The following is a 23,933-nucleotide window of genomic DNA, read 5'->3' on the forward strand; positions in this document are numbered from 1 at the left end:
AGTAAACACTGGAAAAGTTAAGTAAGGAATTAATAATCTGAATTTAAAATTGTCTGCCACGATTTTTAAAAGTATATAATGGACCCAGTGTCATCAACATGGCCCTTTTTTGGTAGATTTTCTAAATCATTTCTGTTATCTTAATTATCAAACTTACATATTCAGGAAAGCTTTTGACTTAGTAATCCCCACTTTTTAAGAGGTTCTGACCTTTAAGTTAAATTTCAATAACTTGGTTGTGATATAAAGATCTGCCTTAAATTTTTTCCTTAACTTTTAATCTTGTTTTTTACAAAATAAACAATATAATAGCTAAGTCACTTTTTAGCACCATCTATTGACTTATTGTCATAGCAGCTGAAAGCTTAGCTTTCTCAACTCCAGGGTGGCCTTCTTTCCCTCCCCCTTTCCTCTCATCATGTAACATGGTTGTTATTAAATCAGAATCAATGTTTACATTATTATATTATGTAAATATTTTTTTACTGCTGAGCCATGTAGATCTGTGGCTGTGCCTCTTTCTTGTATACCCTTCATTCTTTTTCTCAAATACACAGTGTCCCAAAAGATGTACATGCACTTTGAATGATTATCAAGTCAGTGTTTAGTAACATATAGTTCAGTTTCAGAATTTGAAAAAATCTATAGAAGTGAGTAATTTTTTGGTCACTGCTTGTTCTCAAACTGATGACCGTTCTGGTCCAGGCACAGATGATAAGGCAAAGCAATGGAATCGCAAACAGCAAGAATTATTTGGTTCAGTATTTTGGGCCCTCAATTTGTTGACTGTTGGCTGGTTTTGTACCGTAAACTTTATCTTGTATGAATCCCCATAGAAGAAAGTCTGGTGGGTCTTTAGGATAAGTTTTCTCTGCTCAAAGCTTAGCCTGTCTTCCCCCATTATTTCAAATCAGTTAAACCTGGAAAGGAGTGAAAATTGAGTGTGTTACCAGCTGTTACAGTGTGTATACAGTTTTGGGACCCCTATGTGACTGAAACTTGAGCACTTCTCCAGGACAATCCCAACCCCTTCTTCCTAGTCACCATGACCTCACACAGCCAGATGCAGCAAGTAGGCTGGTCTCCCTGCTTTCAAAATAAATTTTTTGTTCCTAACAATCTGGTAATTTGGCAGAGAAAGATGGCTATCAGACAGAAATACTACGTTTATGCTACATTAACATAATACCTAGTAAGTTTTCACTTTTGTGTGTGTGGAATTAATTTTTTGACTATATTCACTTCTTGTTTTCTAACAAATATTTTTTCCCAAAATTCTGTAACATTTGTCACAGGCCTGTCAAAAATATTTTCCATTTCCTAAACAGAGTTCCATGTTTTATTGGAAGCAATCTCCCCCCTCTTGTTATCCTAGTCTAGTAGAGACTTGCTTTCCCTAGGCCTGCTCTGTGCCTCTTTTGTGGCATATTTCTTTAAAGTCACCTGGGAGCTCACATAACTGTTCTCTTGTGTGGGGTCCCCTATGTCTTAGATCAGTGATTTTCAACCTTTTCTATCTCACGGCACACATAAACTAATGACTAAAATTCTGTGGTCCAAGCAGTGTGCCTCAGTGGTTGAGCATTGACCTATGATCCTGAAGATCAGGGTTCGATTCCCGGTCAGGGCACATGCCCGGGTTTCGGGCTCGATCCCCAGTTGGGGGCCTGCAGCAGGCAGCTGATCAGTGACTCTCTCATCATGGATGTTTCTCTCTCTCTCTTCTTCTCCCTCTCTCTTCTTCTCTCTGAAGTCAATAAAGATATATTTTTAAAAAAATATATATAATTTTGTGGCACATCAAAAAATATATTTTTTGTTGATCTGACAAAAAAGGTAGTTATAATTTTGATTAAGTCACACTGGACATCTCTTGTTGTGTTGGCTGTTGTCATTGTTTTATTTGACAATCTAAGGGAATAGTCAGGTATTGCATGTTTTAAGAATTCTTGTTGCGCCACAGTGTCCTGCCCTTACACTGGTTGAAAATCGCTGTCCTAGGTGGTATGTTTTCCCCTGTCTTCTTATACTCCCTTGTTTTACTGGAGCAATTTTTCCTGGGAAAGGATACATGGGCAGAAATTTTTTAGAGATCTAGCCTCTCTGAAATGCCTCCTGTTTAATAAAATATAGAATTCTGGGTTGAAATTAATTTTTTCAGTTCTAAAGACATTTCTACTGTTAATCACCACAGTTCTTAAATCTGTTGACATTGGATGATACGTTATATATTACCAATTTTAGTAATTCCCCCACCCCTTTCTTCCCTGGAAACTTTTAGAACCTTCCCTATTCCTGATATTCTGGAATTTATAATATGTTTTGTTATGTACCTTTCCTTTTTATTGTGGCCATCAAGGCTGCAGGTCTGATCTGCTTTCAGGGAATTGTTTTTGATTCTTTCCTATATCCTCTATTCCTTCTTTTTTTTGGTATTCCCATTACTCAGAAGTTGGAACTCTCAGGCCAGGATTCTTGCATGAGTCTGTAAGTTCTTCTCCCTCTTATTTCCCATTTTGTCTTTTTCTACCTTCTGGAGATTTCCTTGCCTTTATGCCCCAGCCCTTTATAATTCTCTGTTTTGTCCATCTTGTCTTTAATGTACAGTGTCTCTTACATCCTGTCATTCTTTTATAAAGCATTTTGTTCTTTTACCAAGGACATTTTTTGCCTTTCTGAGGTTAAGAATAATTTTTTTACGTTTTCACTTGCTCCTGAATTTTATCACTCCCATTAATTTCCTTTTCTTTTATGCAGTAGTTTATTTTACATAGGACAACTCATTTGCTGATACCATAGGTTCTAAGTTGCTTTATTAAAGTAATCACTCGATAAAGTGATGTTCTTAGCATGTAGATTTTAGGAAATGTTTTCAACTTTTGTTTATGAGTTCAGATTTTTTTAGTTAAATTCATTGGGGGGTCGTTGGTTAATCGGGTCACACAGGTTTCAAGTGTGCATGTCTGTGATGCATGATCGGTATATTGCACTGTGTGCCCAGCCCCCAAAGCCAAGTCACCTTCCCTCAGCATATATCTGGGCCCCTTGCCCTTCACCACCCCCACACCCCTTCCCTCTGGCAGCCACCGTGCTGTTGTCTGTGTCTGTGGGTTTTCGTTTTATATCCCGCACGTGAGTGAAATCGTGGGGCTCTTCGCTTTCTCTGGCTGCCTCGTTTAGCTGAGCATCGTGATCCCCGTGTTGTCGCAGTGGCAGTGCTTCCCTCTGCTGGCGGCCGAGAGCTGTCCCGCTGTGTGTGCCCACAGCTGCTTCACCCAGACCTTCACCGGAGGACACTTTGTTTCCTCCCGTGCCTTGGCCACTGGGGATAATGCTGCAGTGAGCAAAGGGGCGCATATATTTCTGCAAATGAATGTTTTCAAATTTTTCAGGTATATAACCAGAAGGGGGGTTGCTGGGTCATATGGTAGCTCTATTCTTAATTTTTGAGGACACTCCCTACTGTTTTCCATGGTGGCTGGACCAGGTTATGTTTCCACCAGCAGCGAACGAGGGTTCCTTTGTCTCCACAGCCTCTGCCACGCTTGCTGTTGCCTGTCTTGTTCATAGTCACCATCTGTTTTGATCTGTCCTACTTGTTGGCGTCCCTCGGATGTGTGGTGTCCCTGACCGCCTGTTGCTATCTAACTGGAAGCACTAGGAGTGAGCAGAAGTTTCGCAACTGACAGGGCTGCACTGCAAGAATTTGGGGCGGATTCTGAGCCTGCCTTGGGTTCTGTAAGACACACTGGCTTCCTTACCCCTGTTCTAGCCACTCTCTGTGGGCACCAAGGCTGTGCTTCCTCCCCTTTGTTCTTATAGTGTGTATGGCTTTTTTTATGCCTTTAATTCTCAGGACATGTCTCTGAAAGGAAGGGGAGTGGAAATAGATTTGTGGTGAGTTTACAAATCTCAAATGTATAGGTTCTAACTCAAACTTAGAACCTATATTTAAAGTGTAAATCAAAGTTTAAAGTTTTAATTCAAGAAAATTAATATTAATCCATAGAATATTTTGGTTTCTCCCTATAATTAGCATACTACACTTTCCTCCTAAAGTCTTAGTTAAGAATTCTATTCAAACCATGCACTTTGCAGTATTGTCCCATTTATGTGCAACGTAGATGGTGCAGTTTTCATTAATGCATAAAGTGCTAGAAATTTTCAAGTTAACTAAAAGTCATTAATTCTTACTATCCAAAATGTGTCTTGTGAAAAAGTAGAGAGAAAACAGTAAACTTCAGCTTTATTTTTTAATGGGTTAAGATGAGACAGTGGGCACAATGGGCGGGGGCAGGATTTCAACAAGTACTTGACTTGATAGTAAGGTTTGGGTTGTCACTCCTTAAACTTCTAGGCTGGTTATTTGTCTAGTCTTTGCTATTGAACTTTAAGTCTACTAAGTAACCCCTTCCCTTTCTTGCAAAAATTGTAAAAGTCCATCCGTTCTGCCGTTTGTGCTGAGTGAAGGAAGATACAGCAGGATTTTTGTCTCTGTCCATTCTAGTGACCCACCAGGGGTTCAGATACCTGTGAACACTAAGTTTTCCGTAGTATTTTTGTATTTGCATTTTTTTGTATTTGCATTTTTTATCTTTATGTTTGTCACTGTAGTTTATTGTGGTTGTAAGCCATCAATAGTAAGGTTTTAACCACAAAGAACAATTGTTTTAAATTTTCAAGGAAGATGAGGGGAAAGTAACCTGCAGCCAGTATACCCAGGCTTTGCTCGGAGGCTTAATTGCGCCCCCTCTGGGGGATGCTAGATACTCGATCCTGGGAAGTCTGAATAGTTGGGAGGAGGCCTGGACTGATGGCAGAGTGTTGAGTGTTCCTTTGGTTGGATGAGGCCAGTAGACTGTAAGTTGTTGATTTACTAAATGAACCCCATGGAGCTTTGAGCCCATGCCTAATTAAAAATTTTCCATGTTTTAGCACGAATATTTTCAAATACAAAGCAATATACATTTATAGTAGAAAAAAATTTTAACTACAGGAAAAGGAGAGGAAATATCACCTAAAGTTTTACCAGCTAGTCTATATCTTGGTACATTTTTTTCCTGTTCTTCTCTCCCCTCCCCATATATAGGTTTTTGGTCATAATTGACTTTATTAAGGTGTTTTATATGCCATATTACACTTGTATAGCAGTGCTCTTAAAAGATAACCTTCCATTTAGAATAAAAGTATTCGAATGAGTTTTCACATTTTATGCTGTATTTGTCTTTTTGAGATCCCAAAAGTAAATTACAGGTTAACTGCATAGATTAAGGAACATATCAGAGTTTTAGCTATAGTTAGAATATTTGTAGCTTGAAAGAATTTATTCCTCCAAAGAGTGAGTCTTTTCAAATTATGCCCTCTGGAACTTTTGGCTAATGAGGAATAAGTGGCTTTGAAGTAAGACATCTGAAACAGGCAAAATTGTGTTTTAGATAATATAAAGATATTTCTGATTATTGGCTACTGGCAGTTTTTAAATGCTCTGTATTTTAAAAGATATCAGCTAGGTGTTCTCCCTGTCCTGTCTTTGTGTATTTGTGGGAGATCCTGATGGGAAAGTGTGACCGCATGCTGAAAGCTGCTTTATAATAATATGAGAAAGGAAGGCTCATCTGAATTAGTTTATAAAAATACAGCAGCACCGATACAGTAGGCAGTTAGGCAGAGATGAACAGCGTAGGAGCGACAGGCCAGGTTTGTCACCAGGGTAGAACGCTTTTGTTCCTAGCGATGGGGACCTTGCCCCAGGGTGACCTTTCCTTCCCTAGCATATCACAGGTCATGCTGTTTACACCCCCTGAGCTTTCATGTTTGATATTTTAACCAAGAAAAAGCATACTTTTCTTAACTTACTGTGATGTTTTCTTCTATTCCCCTTTCCTTTCAGGTATTTCCAGATCACCTTAGAGAAAAATATAGCTCATGCTCAACAATATTTGTAGACAACAGCACAATTTGCCAGCCCGAGACGAGAATCAGTGTGCAATGGTGAGTAAAATAGGCTGCCCGGGCTCAGTGACAGACACCTTATGCTACAGGCGCCCTACCCATGTGTGAGCTCATTTGATTGTTCTTTTCCATGATCAGGTTAAGAAACTGGTATCAGTTATTGTTGATTTCAATTTCCATTTTAATCTGAGAACATGGAAGACGGGAAAGCCAGTTAGCAAATATAAATTTCCCCCCAAAAGTATTCATCTTTACCTGAGGAAATACTGTGGCTGAGACGTTGTTGAACAAAATGCAAGGAGAGGTGCTTCTCATTGACTCTTTCTAGAGAAAAGTGTTTCTTTATGAGATAAAGGCCTAAAACCACATGTGCTACTCTGCAAGCTGCTCTTGGCAGGAGGACCAGCTCGGCCCCCACTGGCCCAGGGCATCTGCCTTTACATTTAGTTGGATTTGCTCAGATTTCCCCTGTTCTCTTTTTCCTGCAGTATTTCGGTATTAAAATTCACTTCTCCTCCCAGGAAAAATGCACCAAACCAGGGTTAAGGAACAACTTCTCAAGGCTGATTTCTTCGTGAATAAAATTTGTTCATCTGAGGTTTTAATTTTATAGATGTTTTAAATTTAGTTATATATGTATATAGATATATAAATACACCTCTGAGACACTGTATTGATCCATATATAAGAAAATAAAAGCAGAAAAAAGTTACTTTGGTGAAGTTTTGGAAACGCAGCCACAGTTAGGTGTATACTTAAGCAAACATAACAGTGTCATGATGCTGCGGAAAATTATTCACTAAGTTCTGCGAGCACCACATAGTCCACAATTGCAGATGCACTTTAAAAACACCCTAAGATGAAATTTTGAAGCTGCTTAAGAGTGAAATAAAACCAAAATAGGGTGTAGAGCTTCCTGAACCCTTTGGGGTTGTCCAAGGAGCATTATCAGTGTCTCCTTGGGATATGAGAGCTGATTTTCCAGAACAGTTTGGGGAATGCTACCTGAAATATTAGTACCATCATTCCTAATTTTATTTTTCAGCCCTAAAAACATAATTTGTTCATAAACTTAATTTTGTTTCTATTGTACCAGCCTTTTTACTAATTCTCAGTAACTTCTACTTTAATTAAAAACAGCAAGTTCACAATCATAATACTGTAACTTTCTTCTCTCACTTATAACAGTAGTTGAGGTCAAATTGTGTCTCATCAAAAATTGAGCCCCATCCCTCTCTAAAGTCCTGAGCTTTGGCACCTATGGCATAATCATTTAATCTTTTTATCCAGGCAGGACACAGATCCATCCAGGAGTAAGAAAACAACTCCACTCTGGCTGCATTCCATAGGTTCTTTTGAATTCAAGGTTCTGATGTTACAGTATATAAATCAAAAGTAGTAGTAAAGACTAACCTTGCTCAGACAAGTAGGTGTTATGTTTTTTTTCATCAAATTAGTCTAATTTTTGGAAGTACAGTCAGCTTTAATTTGCTCTCATCAGGTTTTGAAAATGATCAGTACATTTACTATTTGTAAAATAAAGGTTTTCTGAGAAAATTATTAGGAATGGTTTTGAAAAGATGTTTATTATGGGGCAGTAGCGCATTGTTCCCAATGGGGTGGGGGAGCCTTATTAGAATCACGGATGCAGCTTTTTTCAAAATGTGTGTCTCTAAACACACGCAGCCCCTGTCCCCTCCCCCAGCACACTCCCTCTCACAAGCCTTTGATGAGCTGAGGAAGGATGGGGGCATCATTATATGGAGAAAAGCATCCAGGGTGATCCTGATTTCAACCCTAATCCATGTGTTCACATTGCAATCACCTGAGAAGCTTTCAAAGCAACCCAGAGTCACACCCAGTGCCGGTTAAGTCAGAGCATCTCAGGGCGGAGCCAGGCGGTTTTCAAAGCCCCTCTGAGGATCCCAATTACAGCCAAGCTTGGGCAGCACACTGCCTGGTGAGAGGGCAGGAGGGAGAGTCTGCTGCTCACCATTGCCGGGACCTTGAGCAAGTCAGTTTTCACCTTGGTTACCTTACCTGTAAAATGGGTTGTTGAATTAAATGTCATCACAACTTCCTTGGTTCTTTTCAGCTTATGTGCTTCAAATTCTCTGATTTTAAAATCAATTTGAACATGAAACTGTTTGAAGCCCTATAGAAGTACCCATTAGATACTAACAATGTTACAGGCCTTTTTACAAGTGCGCATATTCTATAGACCTAGTTATAAAATTCAATTTTGCTTTCCCTTAGTTATTTTGAGCTTCATTTTAGAAACTGAGAGCAAAGAGGAAAAGCATATAACTTAATCTACAGTACTCCTTTGTTTCATATTACACGGAATCTGCGAATACCTTAGGAATACAGTACCTTACACAGTACCCGAGGACGTACATCTGCTCATTAAGATTGCACTTAAACTAATTTGGAAATAAATGTTATTAATATTACACTATAAAACTAATTTGGAAATAAATGTTATTAATATTACACTGTATACTGTTATGCTGTGTTGTTGGCACTGCTTGTTTTAGGAGAACTAGACCTGTTGATTTTGTAGGTTCTTAAATGATTTGGTTTGGTATAGAGAATTTTATTTACCTTTAGGGAAATGATGGAAGATGGGTGGGTGGAAAAACTACTGTATGGCTTAAATTTAAGCATGTGTACAAACAGATCTATCTTGTACAGGATCAAAGATTCTATGGTGAAGGGGAAATGACAGGAGAAGTGTGTAATAACTTACATATTAAAATAACCAACCACAACATGTCTTCTAACAGCATATCCCCTAGCATTTTGGTTTTCCTAATTTTGCTCAAAGCCAGAGAACTGCAACAAGGTAAAACGTGCCCATGAGAAACTGTTCTGAATGAGGATTTCACGGGCACTGGGCCCTGGGAAGGTCCTTCCCCACCACAATCCCTTTGAAGACATGTCTTCAGACCTAACATGGACTCTGTTCTTCCATTTTTTTCTCTCCACAGCCTGGTATTAGCAATATATTACCACATCAAGAAAAGGTGAGTTTTAAAACCTGTCTTGTTATTCTAGCTAATAAACTTACAAGATATAAAGTTTAGTATTAGTTAATAAATATAGTCATTATTGGAGTAAGCTGTAGAGTGCTTTTATTACATTATTAAAGTGAATCATTTTTGTCTTAGGACTCAACCCTTAAGCTATTGATCCCAAAGGATATTTGTTTATGTGGGCTATACTGATATTTACTGTATTAGAAATTAGAAATTAAAATTGAGAATTTAGAAGTAACTCCCTTGTATGTTGAACCATGGTTTTTTGTAGCACTGTTGAAATGTTGAGCTAGATAATACTTTTTCCTGGGGGCTGCCTTGTGCGCTGTAGGCTGTTTGGCAGCATCCCTGCCTGTCCTCACTAGATGCCAGCAGCACACTCTCCCCGCGCCACACGGGGACAACAGAGCATGTCTCCAGCCAGGGCTGGATGCTTCCTGGGGGACAAAATCACCCCTGATTGGGAACCATAGTATTAACATAATTTTGTGTAAAGGAAAATTACTTTGCACAACAAAAACGTTGAGTGGAAATTGTGTCGTTTACTTACATTTTTGCAAGTCTCCGTATGTCTGGTAATAGAAGGCAGCTGATCTCATGTATACCCTGTCTTCAGTCATTTGTGATTACTTCAGTCATCTCGATAATTTGTTTTGAAGAAACAATGTGAAGACCATGCCTCATGTAGCTGTATGGCTAGAAAAGGGTGTATTTTTAAAGCCTTCAGATAATTGTGCATATTCTTTGATACTATACCCAAAGTTCACAAATGCTGGTTTCTTAAAGTATTTTCAATGAAATTTTAAATCATATCCATGAACTTGCAGTAAGGTCTCTATTAAATTAATATCCATTCAGATATCTTATATGCTGAATGAATCTTTTTATTGTAAATAATTTTATGATAATATAATACATTGGTCATTTGGAAAGTATTGGTTCACATTTCTTTACACAGTATTAAAACTCACTTTTGTTAGTTAGCATCATATCACCACCAGTCTTCCCTGAAAATCCTTTAAGTATTGAAAAGCTGTCAAGCTAACACAAAAAAGATACAGGTTTTCCCCAGCCTTGATTTTTAGCTTGATAGCTTGAATTGTGTCACTGGCAGCATATATACAAGTTACTTTCCTTGAAGTGACATGCTCACTCTTCAGTTTTGAGAGACTGACAGTTGTACTGTCAAATAAACAAGTTATTCCATGAAAAAGTCACTTGTTCAGCTCACAACTAAGTCACAACTGCTTTTCCTCAACAACCACATTTCGGTATGCAGAAGTGCTTAATGCGTACTTCCCCCTTACTCAGATAGAAATAAGAATCAGCGTTTAATAACACCATCCTTACTGCTTTGTCAAGGATGTTCTCCAGTGAAGCAGAATTTGTTTTTCCACCAGTGGCCGTGAGGAATAGAGTGACTCCTAGCACAGGGCGGTGCCCCTGCCTTGACGCAGGCTCAGAAGCCAGTTTTACTGACTTTTCTTTTATACAGTCATTGCAGTGTCAGTGTAGACGCAGGCAATGCCTTAGGATTTCTATAAAAACAGTTTTGGCCTCATGTGTCTCCTGAAAGTGGTCTAGGGGAACCCCAGAGGCCTGCAAGACACATTTGGGGAACCACTGTGTGGAAAATTAAACTTAAAAGACTGGTTTTCCTGGCCAGTGAGGCTCAGTTGGAGCATCGCCCCAAGGGGGCAGGTTCCATTCCCAGGCAGGGCACATGCCCAGGTTGTGGGTTCGGTTCCATCAGGCCACGTTCCTGGGTTTCAGGTTCGATCCCCAGTTCGGCGTGTGCAGGAGGCAGCCTTTCCATGTGCATTTTTCCCCTCACTCCCCCTTCCTCTCTAAAACCAGTAACTGGTCATTTTAAAAATAAAAAGTCAAGTTTTTAACTCAAACTATTTAAAAGAGACAAGAAGAAACACATAATAATAATATAGGAAACTAACAAGAGAAGCGAAACTGGGAAACATGAGTCTCGTATTCACACGAATGGCCCGGCTCCTGCTCGGTGACGCGCTCCTGTGTGGCCCAGGGCGAGGCAGCGGATCGCGTCTGTCTGGGTGACCAGCGTCGCCTGTCAGGGAGGGTCAGCGCCTGGAGGGGCAGCTCTGGCTGCTCACTGTGGAGGAGATTTCACAGAATTGGATGTGCTGGGTAAAAAGAGGCCAGAAACTTCTTACGGAATCTAAGAATTAGTAGGACTCTGTAGAAGGTTAAGCTTCTCCCTCCACCTCTCTCTCTATTCCCAGCACATGTGTTACTAAAATATTAGCAATTCCTGGATTGGTTTTTAAAATCACATTCTTATTTTATAGAGATGGAGACAGATCCAAGGACATTTTTGATGAAAGGCTGCACCCGCTGACAGTAAGTATCAGTTGTATTGAGGTTGTATTTTTTCCCTTATAATTGTGTTTATTTCATGATGATTTGCTTTGAAATTAATCACTAGAAGAAAATTACTACCTCCAACTTGAAGTCAAAATTATCTTTTTTTGGTTTTCTTCCTCACCTCATGTATCTAATTATTTTGCAAAAAGAATGTTGTATAGGAAATATGTCAGTAAGAACTGAGCTTCAGCTTTGTACAGGTGGTGAGCTAAGGTGAGTAAACATGCCCCCTCCAGAAAAGTATTTCGTTTTAAAAGATAGTTTTCGGTAGCATCAAACAATATGAACATTTGTAAATAAACCTAACAGATATGTGAAGGTCTTTATGAAGAAAATTAAACAACTATTTAAATTTTGAATTAATTAGAATGACAAGAAAATTTCCAGTTCCCATCTTCTGATGCCCTAGAGCAATATGTGACTGCTGCCTGCTGTTTAGCACGGCACAGCCTTAGGGCCCTGTGGGTACAGGAAACTGGAAACACATTTTCAGAGTTGGTTGCAGAGAAGTAGGACATGAGGATGAACAAGTCCTTTGAGCCTAAAGATAGTTTACATTTAGATAGAATTCTGTATGGGGAAGGTGGAAAGGAACATGTAACTTTTCTGAGGTTGTGCCTGCATTCATCTTAAATGAGTGTAGGTATTGAATCACTATTGTTTTTTTAGGTCTCATTGTTTATATTTAAAAGACTAAAAGACATGTCACCCAATCAAAATTATTTTCAGGGGCACGTGGGCACAGGTAGGAGATAGGTCTCCTGAAAGCACTTCATGTTTATCTTCAGTGGATACTTACATTGCATTTTTCCTTCTTTCAGCAGGAAGCGGTTCCAGAGGAAAACTTTGATGATAATCCTGATCCCCAATCTATTTATACATTCATTCGGCCTTTTTTCAATGCCCTAAAGCTAACAGCTGAATTTTCAATAACAACTTTGGTAAGAGTTCTTTCAGAACTTTATTAAGGGAAACCTATCAAAGGAATTGAAATACACACATTTAAGCTTAATAATCATTATAATTTCAAATCCCCTTGCTTTTGTCATCCCAAAAGAATTGCTATTAAAGGCAGCAGGAGAGGTTTCCGGTTTCTCCCTCCACACCTCGAGACGTGCACATGCAGTGCACACATGTGCACACCTACAAGGTGTGCTGATGGGGCAGGATGTTGGCAATAACAAAACCTTGTGGGCCCCAGGCAGTGACCGATTCAGTGTAGGCCTAAGCTGAGTCCCAGGCTGTATTCCCCAGGCAGTCCTAATGTGTGTCCTCATTGGAAACTAGAGCTCTAAATTATCTGTTCTTTGGATGATGGGTGTTCATCCATCCTTGCTGTCCTCTTGTGCCTGCCCATGAAGTTGCCCAGGATTCTAGTTGCCTGCTAAGCTACAGCTGTGTGAGGACCTTTGTGTCATTCATACAGAATTCCTATGGTCAGATTGTATCATCTGGAATAGGTGGTCCTATTCTAGTGAGAAGTAATGGGATTGTACTAATTCCTGCTCCAGCAAACCTAAAGGGGAAAGTCTGCTGCTTGGCCTGGAGGGAAAGATTCCTTAGGTCAGTGCCGCCTCCTTCAGTATTCAGTTCAAACCTTGGAGAGGCAGCCTGTGCTTCTGAATAGAGACCCCTGAATGGGCAATGGGTCAGATGCAGGACTTTTCATGGAGCTACCAGCCACTTGGAGCGCTTAGCCCATGCTGGAGAAAGGCAGGAGTGGGGCTCCCATGAGGGGAGCAAGTGATACAGGAGGGAGAGCATCTGGGTTGGAGGAGGCGGGTCTTTTGTAGACAAGTTAAGCTCGATGCACCTGGGAGACAGCAGAGTGGAGGTCTCTAGAAATCACTCCAATGCATGGAATTAGAGCATGGATCTGAGCTAGAGGTAGGGAATTAGGATTAGCTGTTCAAATGCAGAAAAAGAATGTGAATAAAAAGTGTATAGAAGACAGAAGAGTGACATGAGTAGATATTCAGTGGACATTTATGGAATGAGCAACTTCTTGGCAGCATTTAGCATTTTCAACACACTCTCTTGAACCTCACTTATCTTGACTTCTATTTATTATTTTCTCCTTTTGCCACCACTCTAAGCCAGTCCTGGGGCCTTCTCCCTTTAGTGTGATAGTCCTTACAGATCTAAGTGCTGAGGATGGAGAGACCTCACTGGACTGGGAAGATGAGGAGCTCTGTCCTTACAGGCCGAGGGGACAAGTGCAAGATTCTGAGATGAGAATGTGTTTTTTGTGATTGAGGAACAGTGAGGTATGGCCATTGTGCTCTGAGTGGAATGAAGGAAAGAATGTAGGACATGAGGCCATAGAAGGGCAAGTCCTATATTACAGGGCTTTGTAGCTTGCAAGCCATGGGAAGAAGTTACATTTTTATTTGTTTGATGGGAATCCTTTGGCTGATATTGAGCAGGGGAGAGAAGTGCTCTTAGTTAGAGGCCATCCTGGCTGCTATGGGGAGAAGAGACTGTAGCTGGGAGTCCAAGTGGAGGCCAAGAAGTCAGCAAACAATAACAGTGACACAGGTGAGACGTGACAAATAGGAGATAGCAGTCTGATTTCCAATGACAGGTGGAGATGACAAGAATTGCTAATCGATTTGAGCAGGGTAACTTTATTGGCGGGTTTTGGCCAAACACTTAGGTGACAGTGCCCTATATGATGTTAGGGAGTCCTTGGGGAGGGGGGATGAAGAGCTCTGGTTTGTATGCCAAAGGCATCGATGGCCTTAGCAATAGTAGCTTCAGTAGAGTGTCAGTGCCAGGGGCAGACTAAAGTGGGTTGAGGAGAGAATGGGAGATGAGAAGGAGCATCAGGGCATTTGCTGTGAGCAACGTGAGGAAGCAGTCTTGGGGTTGTGGGGGGTGGGAGGGGAACAACATAAACATTCACATTGGGGGCAATCTCTGGAAGACAGAGGATTTGTCAGAGAGAGGCAATTGTGGGAGGTGTTCTTCAGGAGTGGGACGAGATCGGCTTCACTGATAGAAGAGTTTCAGTGAGAAGAGAAATCTCAATTCCACTGACACGGGGGGGCAAGTGGTATAAATGAATGAATAGTGGCACATAGCACATCTGCCAGTGAAGGTGATGGGAAGTTGAGAGGTTACCAACATTGTATAAGTGCCTCTAATTATTCCCATAAAGTAGAAAGTTGAACCTTGTAAGGAGGTTCATTCTTAGAATACCTGACAGCGCTGAATTTTGGGAGATTGTCGGAAACTTTCACTAACAAATAATGTTCAATAGCCACTTGTGTTTTAAAATACTGTTGAGTTTGAAGACCTTTGGTAAATCTGAGCTGTCAATCTGATAACCTCAGACAGTAAAGATACTCTTCAAAATGGGACTTTCTTTTTTTTGTCCGATGGCACACATGCTGTACTGCAAAGCACCTTTTGAGGTAACAAGTCACCACTTGCCTCTATAGCCTTTCTTTAGCTGTTAACTTCACCCAGTTCTTTGTGGAATAGACATCCACTATGTGAAAGAAATCATGAAACCTCACCAGCTACCTGGCAGGTTTAGAGGAGGACCAGGGATAGACGCTGGCAGCTCTGTTACCACCTGAAACCAATAGAATTGACTAAGCTTCTGGTTGTGTGAGACAGCGATGAATTTCATGAAATGATAATGGAGATGTGAAGCTTGGGGGATATAACAGGACTGTTCTTTGTCTGCGTGTGTGTTTCTTCCAAGGACACTAAGTCCAGGAATACTTGACAGCTGCTCGGACCTGCCTCAGGCACTCCTGTCTGTCCTGCCTGTCCTGCTGCACCCACAGCAGCCACTGGGGGTTTCTCTTGACAACAAGGTTTTTCCTTCAGCTTGTGCCACAAAAGGACTAGTCACTGTGTAAAGAAGATACAAATGTGCTCAGTATTGCCAGGGATTTACATATTCAAGTGCTCTGTAAAATCGCCCCATAACTACCAGCCAGGTATGAAGCAGCGCGCATGGCAGGCACTCAGGCATCTGCGCCGGGCCTGGGTGTGCTGCCCTTTACCAGTGGGATGGTAATAACATTCCTTCAGGGAGCCCTTTGCCAAGGTGTCCATTCATTCCTGTCACCGAAAAATGGGCTGGGAATTCACATGGGCCAAGTCGGCAACAGAAGTATTTCATTTGCAGCTGTGACTTGGCCTCTGGCTTTGGCTGGCCCAGCAGCCTCTGTAGAACCTAAGAGTAAAAGGCGTGTCAGAAACAGATGAAATCTGTGATTCCTAACAGTTCTTATCACAGCAGCTAAACTGAACTAGAATCAAAGACCAGTGTTCTACTTTTGCAGATTTACTTAGAACGACTTACAGTGTATGCTGAGATTGACATTTGCCCCACGAACTGGAGAAGAATTGTTCTGGGAGCCATTCTTCTTGCTGCCAAGTATTTGAAAGACCGGGCTGTATGGAATTTGCACTTCTGCCGAATCCACCAGGGCATCACACTCAAGGACATGTGAGTTGGAAAGGTTTTGGTGAACTTTCTAACCATTTTCCAATACCTCAGTTGCCCCCATAAAGTTTACATATTAAGAAATATTTTTAAAGGTTCCATTGTGCAGAGAACTGAATGAGGCATACAAGTACATTCAATTTTCTATGCACATTTGCTATAACAATTGATATACTTCACTAATCAGTAGGCCTTCATATGTTATTGTTGTAGTAATCTCTGTGATAATTTGAAATGTATTTCTCTGATGGTTATTGGCAAACATTTTCGAAGCTCACATCCTAAAAGAATAGTACTATTAATATCTTCATGGCTTTCTGAAAGCTGTCTGCCAGTTCCAGTCCTTTTTCCCCCTCTTCTTTATTATTTACTTCTTATTTTTTCCAATAAAACTTTACATTCAATATTATTTTGTATTATTCTCAGGTGTGCAGCATAATGGTTAGAAAATCATACGCTTTGCAAAATGAAATCATGTGGTATTTGTATTTCTCTGACTGACTCATTCCACTTAGCATAATCCCCTCTAGGTCCAGCCATGCTCTCTCACACATGGTAAGATTTCACTCTATGCTAAGATTTCTTTTTATGACTGAGGAATATGCCATTGCTTTTTCATCCACTCATCTATTGATGGGCACTTGAGTTGCTTCCATAGCTTGAGGATTGTAAATAATACGGCAGTGAACACAGAGGTGCATAGATTGTTTTGAATTCAAGTTTTGGGTTTCCTCAGACACATACCTAGAAGTGGAATCACTGAGTCATAAGGCAGTGCCCTTTGTAATTTCTTGAAGAAACTCCATAATGTTTTCCACAATGACCGCACCAATCTGCCTTCCCACCAAAAGTGCAAAAGTGTTCCCTTTTCCCAAATCCTTCTCAACACTTCCTGCTTGTTGATTTATTGGTGATGGACATTCTGACAGGTGTGAGGGGATATCTCATTGTGGTTTTAATTTGCATCTCTCTGATGATTAGTGATGTTAAGCATCTTTTCATATGTCTGTTGTCCATCAGTGTGTCCTCTTTAGAGAAGTGTCTGTTCAGGTCCTCTGTCCATTTTTAATGGGATAGTTTGTACTTTTGGTTTTGAGTTATATTCGTTTTTTATAAATTTTGAATAATAACCCCCTTACCAGATATATTATTGTCAAATATGTTTTCCCATCAGTGTGTTGTCTTTTTATTTTGTTCATATTTTTCTTTGCTGTGTTAAAACTTTTTTGTTTGATGTAGTCCCATTTGTTTATTTTTTTGTCTTTGCCATGTTCAGGTGATATATCAGCAAAAAAATATTACTAAGAGAAATGTTTCAGGTTTTATTGCCTCTTTTCTTCTAGGAGTTTTATGGTTTTGAATCTTACATTTAAGTTAATAATCCATTTTGAGTTTATTCTTGTATATGTTGTAAGAAAAGGTGGTCTACTTTCATTTTTTGGAAGTATCTGTGGAATTTACCCAACACCATTTATTGAATACACTGTCTTTACTCCACTGACTGATCTCTCCTCCTTTGTCAAATATTAATGTACCATATAGGTGTTGATTTCTTTCTGGACGTTCTATTCTGTTCCATTGATCTATAGCTTTGTTTTTATGCCATTACCATGCTGTTTTGATTGCTATAGGCTTGTGGTATAGTTTGAAATCAGGTTACATGATACCTCCAACCTTGTTTGTTTTTCTCTCAATTGCTGTGACTATTCAGGGTCTTTTGTGGTTCCATATAAAATTTTGGCTTATTTGTTCTACTTCTGTAAAACACCATTGGTATCTTGATAGGAATTACGTTGAATCTATAGATCACTTTGGGTAGTATGGATATTTTGAAGATGTTAATTCTTCCTATCCATGAGCATGGTATATGCTTCCATTTATTTGTATCTTCTTCAGTTTCTTTCTTCAGTGTCTTGTAATTTTCCAAACGCAGGTCTTTTACCTCTTTGGTTACATTTATTCTTAGGTAGTTTTTGATTCAATTATATGTGGGATTGTTTTGTAGTTTGCCTTTCTGATAGTTCATTATTGGCACATAAAAGTGCAACTGATTTCTGGATATTTATCATATGTCTGGCTACTTTACTGAATTCATTTGTCAGTTCTAGTAGTTTTTTGGTGGAATCTTTAGGGTTGTCTATACACAGTAACTTGTCATCAGCAAATACTGACAGTTTTGCTTCTTCCTTCCCAATTTGGTTACCTTTCACTTTTTCTTACTGCCTGATGGCTATGGCTAGGACTTCCAGCACTGTGTTGAATAAGAGTGGGGAAGGTGGACATCCCTGTCTTGTTCCTGATCTTAAGGGAAACTATAGCAATTTTTCTTCATTGAGTATGATGTTAGCTGTGTGTTTGTCATATGTGGCCTTTATTATGTTGTGATATGTTCCATCTGTTCTTACTTTGCTGAAAGTTTTTATCTTGAGTGGGTTATGGATTGTGTCAAATTTTTTTCTGCATCTCTTCATATGATCATATAGTTTTATCTTTCATTTTGTTTATGTTTTTGTGTGTCAGGTAAATGAATTTGCGGATATTGGACCAACCTTGTATCCCAGGAATAAAGTTCACTTAATCATCATGTATGACCTTTTTAATGTATTGCTGAATTCAGTTCGCTAATATTTTGTTGAAGATTTCTATATCTATGTTCATCAGGGATATTGTTGTATAATTTTCTTTCTTTTTAGTGTATTTATCTGGTTTTGAAATTAGGGTAATGTTGTCCTCATAAAATAAGTTTGGGAGTCTTCCATCCTCTTAAATTTTTTGGAATAGTTTGAGAAGGATTACCTTCAGTTCTTCTTTGAATATTTGGTAAAATTTATCTGTGCCATCATGTTCAGGACTTTTGTTTGTTGGAAGCTTTTTTTTTTTTTTTTAATTATTAAAACTTTTATTTCATTAGCTGTAATCAGTCTATTCAGATTTCCTATTTCTTTTTGTACACTTTTAGAAGATTGTGTATTTCTAGAAATTTATCGATCTCTTCCAGATTATCTAATTTGTTGAAATATAGTTGTTTATAATCTTTTCTGATAATCCCTTGTATTTCTTTGGTGTCAGTTCCTACTCTTTCATTCCTGCTTTTATGTATTTGAGTCCTCTTTATCTTGATGAATCTGGTTAAAGGTTTATCAATCTTGTTTATTTTTTCAAAGAACCAGATCTAGGTTTATTGATCTTTTGTATTATTTTTTTAATTTTTATTTTGTTTATTTCCACTATGGTCTTATTATTTTCTTCCTTCTACTCGATTTGGGCATTGTTTGTTTATTTTCTCATTCCTTTAGGCATAAGGTTAGATAGTTTATTAGAACTTTTTCTTATTTTTTGAGGAACACTGGTATATGAATTTCCATCTTAGGACTGCTTTTGGTGTATTTAGTAGATTTTGGGTTGTGTTTGCATTTTCATTTGTCTCAAGGTACCTTTCAATTTCTTTCTTGATCTAATTGTTAACCCATTGATAGTTTAGTTAAATGCTACTTCATTTTTTAAAATCTTCATCTGAGGATACGTTTTCATTGTTTTTTTAGAGAGAGAGAGAGAGAGAAACATCCATCAGCTGCCTCCCATATGTGCCCACACCAGGGATTGAACCTACAACCTAGGTATGTGTCCTGATAGGGAATCGAACCCTCACCCTTTTTGTGTACATGACTGTGCTCTAACAAAATGAGCAACCCAGCCAGCGCAGTTGGGTGTTATTCAGCCTCCATATGTTTGTGTGTTTTTCAGTTTATTTTGCGGTTAACTTTTAGTACTATACACTAAAAAAGTTAATTTAGTGTATAATACTAAAAGATAATCTGAGAAAATTCTTGATATGATTTCAGTTTCCATAAATTTATTGAAACTTGTTTTGTGCTCCAACATTCCATTTATTGTAGAAAATATTCTCTGTGCACTTGAAGTATATTTGCTTCTTTGAGGATAAATGCTCTGAAAATATCAATTCAATCCATATGGTTTAGTGTGTCATTTAATATGGGTGTCTCCTTGTTGATTTTCTTTCTGGAAGATCTATCCACTTATGTGAATTGGGGTGTTAAAATCTCCACCTGTGACTGCATTGCTGTGGATTCTCCCTTTATATCCATCAAGATCTGCTTTATGTATTTAGGAACTCCTATGTTTGTGAATAAATGTTTGCAAGGGTTATATCCTCTCATTGGGTTGATCCCTTTATCACTATGTAGTGTCCCTTTTGCCTCATATTATAGCCTTTGTTTTAAAGTCGATTATGTCAGATACAAGTATTGCTACCCCAGCTTTTTTTCCCGTGTGCATGAACTATCTTTTACCATCCGTTTACTGTCAGTCTCCATATTTCTTTCAATCCTAGCTGGGTCTCATGTAGACAGTATATATATAAGTCTTGTGTTGTTATTCAATCAGCTACCCTTTGTCTTTTAATTCAAGCATTCAAGTCATTTACACTTAAAGTGATTATTGATCGATATATATTTAATACCATTTCATTCCTTATAACTGTATGCCTGTTTTTCCTTTCATATTGTTTTTTATTTATTTATTTTATTTTTGTTTAAAATATCACAAATGTCCCTTTTTCTCCCCAATGACCCCTTCCACCCTGTCCCATCCCCCTCCCCAGTCCCTCCCCCCACCATTGTCCCTGTCCTTGGGTTGTGCATATATGCATATAAATTCTTTGGTTACTCTCTCCCCCTCCACCCACCCGCCCTCCTCCATCCCTCTGACATTTGTCAGCCTAATCTATGCTTCCATGTCATTGAATCTATTCTGTTCATCAGTTTCTTAAGTTCTTTAGATTCCATGTATAAGGGAGATCATGTGATGTTTGTCTTTTGCTGCCTGGCTTATTTCACTTAGCATAATATTCTCCAGGTCCATCCATACTGTCCCAAAGTTATGAGATTCTTCTTTACAGCTGTGTAGTATTCCATGGTGTAAATGTCCCACAGCTTTTTTATGCACTAATCTACTAATGGGCACTTGGGCTGTTTCCAGATCTTGGCTATTGTAAACTGTGCTGCTATGAACATCAGGGTACATATATTCTTACTGATTAATGTTTCAGGATTCTTAGAATACATTCCTAGGAGTGGAATCACTGGGTCCATCAGGCAGTTCCATTTCTAATTTTTTGAGGAACCTCCCTACTGTTTTCCATAGTGGCTGCACCAGTCTGCATTCCCACCAGCAGTGGACTAGGTTTCCCCTTTCTCCACACCCTCGCCAGCAGAAGTCGTTTGTTGATTTGTTGATGGCAGCCATTCTGAAGGTGTGACGTGGTACCTCATTGTGTGTTTTTTGTTTTTTTATATATATATTTATTGATTTCAGAGAGAGGAAAAGAGAGGGAGAGAGAGAAAGAAACATCAATGACTCATCATTGATCCAGCCCACAACCCGGGCATGTGCCCTGACTGGGAATCTAACCCCAATCGCCTGGATCCTAGGTTGATGCTCAAATGCTGAGCCACACCTGGCCTGGCTCATTGTGGTTTTAATTTCCATCTCTCTGATGATTATCGACATTGAGCATTTGTTCATATGTCTCTTGGCCATCTGTGTGTCCTCTTTGGACAAGTGTCTATTCAGGTCTTTTGCCCATTTCTTAACTGGGTTGTTTGTCTTCCTCTTGCTGAGTGCTATGAGTTCTTTGTACACTTTGGAAATTAGCCCCTTATCAGATACATCCTTGGCAAATATGTTTTCCCAGACCGTGGGTTTCCTTTGTATTTTGAGGCTGTTTTCTTTTGCTGTGCAGAAGCTTTTTAGTTTGATGTAGTCCCATATGTTTATTTTTTCTTTTGTTTGTCTTGCCCTAGGAGATGTATCAGTGAAAATTCCACTATGTGGGATGTCTGTGACTTCACTGCCTATGTTTCCTTCCAGGATTTTTATGGTTTTGTGACTTACATTTAAGTCTTTTATCCATTTTGAGTTTATTTTTGTGTATGGTGAAAGTTGCTGGTCTAGCTTCATTCTTTTGCATGTATCTGTCCAATTTTCCCAGCACCACTTATTGAAGAGACTGTCCTTACTCCTTTGGATACTCTTGCCTTCTTTGTCAAATATTAACTGACCATAATGGCGTGGGTCTATTTCTGGGGACACTGTTGTGTTCCATTGATCTGTATGCCTGTTGTTGTACCAATACCGGGCTGTTTTGATTACAGTGGCTTTGTAATACAGTTTGAGTCTGGTAATGTGATCCCTCCCACTTTGTTCTTTTTTCTCAAGATGGTTGCAGCTATTTGGGGTCCTTTTTGGTTCCATATAAATTTTTGAAATGTTTGTTCTAGGTCTGTGAAATATGCTGTCAGTATTTTAATAGGAATTGCATTGAATTTATAAATTGCTTTGGGTAGTGTGGACATTTTAATGGTATTAATTCTTCCAGTCCATGAGCATGGTATATTCTTCCACTTGTTTAAATCTTCCTCTATTTCTTTTTTCAGTGTCATGTACTTTTCCGAGTACTGGTCTTTTACATCCTTGGTTAAGTTTATTCCTAGATATCTTATCTTTTTAGCTGCAATTGTAAATGCTACTGTTTTTGTAGTTTCTCTCTCAGAAAGTTCATTGTTGGTGTATAAAATTGCCATTGATTTCCGGATGTTGATTTTGTATCCAACTACCTTTCCAAATTCATTTATCAAATCTAGTAATACTTTGATGGAGTCTTTAGAGTTTTCTATGTACAATATCATGTCATCTGCAAATAATGACAGTTTTACTTCCTCCTTTCCAATTTGGATACATTTTATGTTTTCTTTTTGTTTGATGGCTATGGCAAGGACTTCCAGTACTATGTTGAATAAGAGTGGTGAAAGTGGACATCTCTGTCTTGTTCCTGTTTTTAAGGGAAATGGTTTTAGTTTTTGCCCATTGAGTATGATGTTGGCTGTAGGTCTGTCATAAATGGCCTTTATTATGTTGAGGTATGATCCCTCTATTCCCGCTTTGTTGGGAATTTTTATCAAAAATGTGTGCTGGGTTTTGTCAAATGCTTTTTCTGCATCTATTGATATGATCATATGATTTTTGTCCTTCATTTTGTTTATGTGATGTATCACATTTATTGATTTGCAAATGTTGTACCAACCTTGCATCCCCGGAATAATTCCCACTTGGTCATGATGTATGATCTTTTTAATATATTGCTGGATTCAGTTTGCTAGTATTTTAGCAAATAGACGGATCATACCTCAATATAATAAAGGCCATTTATGACAGACCTACAGCCAACATCATACTCTATGGGCAAAAACTAAAACCATTTCGATTAAAAACCTGAATATATTAGCATCTATGTTCATCAGGGATATTGGCTTGTAATTTTCTTTCTTTGTAGTATCTTTATCTGGTTTTGGGATTAGGATGATGTTGGCCTCATAAAAAGAGTTTGGGAGTTTTCCCTCCTCTTGAATTTTCTGGGAGAGTTTGAATAGAATAGGTGTTAATTCTTCTTTGAATGTTTGATAAAACTCACCTGTAAATCCATCTGGTTCAGGACTTTTGTTTGCTGTGAGTTTTTTTATTACTGCTTCAATTTCATTAGTTGTTATCAGCCTCTTCAGGTTTTCTGCCTCTTCTTGATTCAGCTTTGGAAGGTTGTATGCTTCTAGGAATTTGTCCATTTCCCCCATGTTGTCCAATTTGTTGGCATATAGTTGCTCATAATATTTTCTTACAATCCTTTGTATTTCTGTTGGGTCAGTTGTTATATTGCCTCTTTCATTTCTCATTTTACTTATTTGGGTTCTCTCTTTGTTTCATGGTGAGTGTGGCTAAACGTGCATCAATCTTATTTACCTTTTCAAAGAACCAGCTCTTGGTTTCATTGATTTTTTGTATTGTTTTTTTAGTCTGTATGTCATTAATCTCTGCTCTGATTTTTATTATTTCCTTCCTTCTGCTTCCTCGGGGCTTTACTTGCTGTTTTTGTTCTAGTTCTTTTAGTTGTTGTGTTAGATAGGTCATCACATCTTTTTCTTGTTTCTTGAGATAGGTCTGTAATGCTATGAATTTTCCTCTCAGGACTGCTTTCGCTCTGTCCCATAGGTTTTGGGTTGTTGTCTGTT

General features: G+C 38.8%; 1 protein-coding gene across 1 annotated transcript in view; it reads left to right on the forward strand.

The window, feature by feature from the left end:
* The first annotated feature begins 1,045 nt into the window (after positions 1 to 1,045).
* LOC148094308 (cyclin-Y-like protein 1) overlaps positions 1,046 to 23,933 on the forward strand; it is a 31,870-nt gene continuing 8,982 nt past the window's right edge. Inside the window, exons 1-7 of the mRNA XM_087820577.1 lie at positions 1,046 to 1,072; positions 3,181 to 3,339; positions 5,891 to 5,991; positions 8,943 to 8,978; positions 11,312 to 11,363; positions 12,209 to 12,328; positions 15,689 to 15,855. Coding sequence (XP_087676703.1) covers positions 1,046 to 1,072; positions 3,181 to 3,339; positions 5,891 to 5,991; positions 8,943 to 8,978; positions 11,312 to 11,363; positions 12,209 to 12,328; positions 15,689 to 15,855 — 662 coding nt within the window. The remainder of the gene's footprint in view (positions 1,073 to 3,180; positions 3,340 to 5,890; positions 5,992 to 8,942; positions 8,979 to 11,311; positions 11,364 to 12,208; positions 12,329 to 15,688; positions 15,856 to 23,933) is intronic.

The sequence above is a fragment of the Miniopterus natalensis genome, chromosome 1 (genome assembly GCF_054644295.1).
Source record: "Miniopterus natalensis isolate mMinNat1 chromosome 1, mMinNat1.hap1, whole genome shotgun sequence".
NCBI lineage: Eukaryota > Metazoa > Chordata > Mammalia > Chiroptera > Miniopteridae > Miniopterus > Miniopterus natalensis.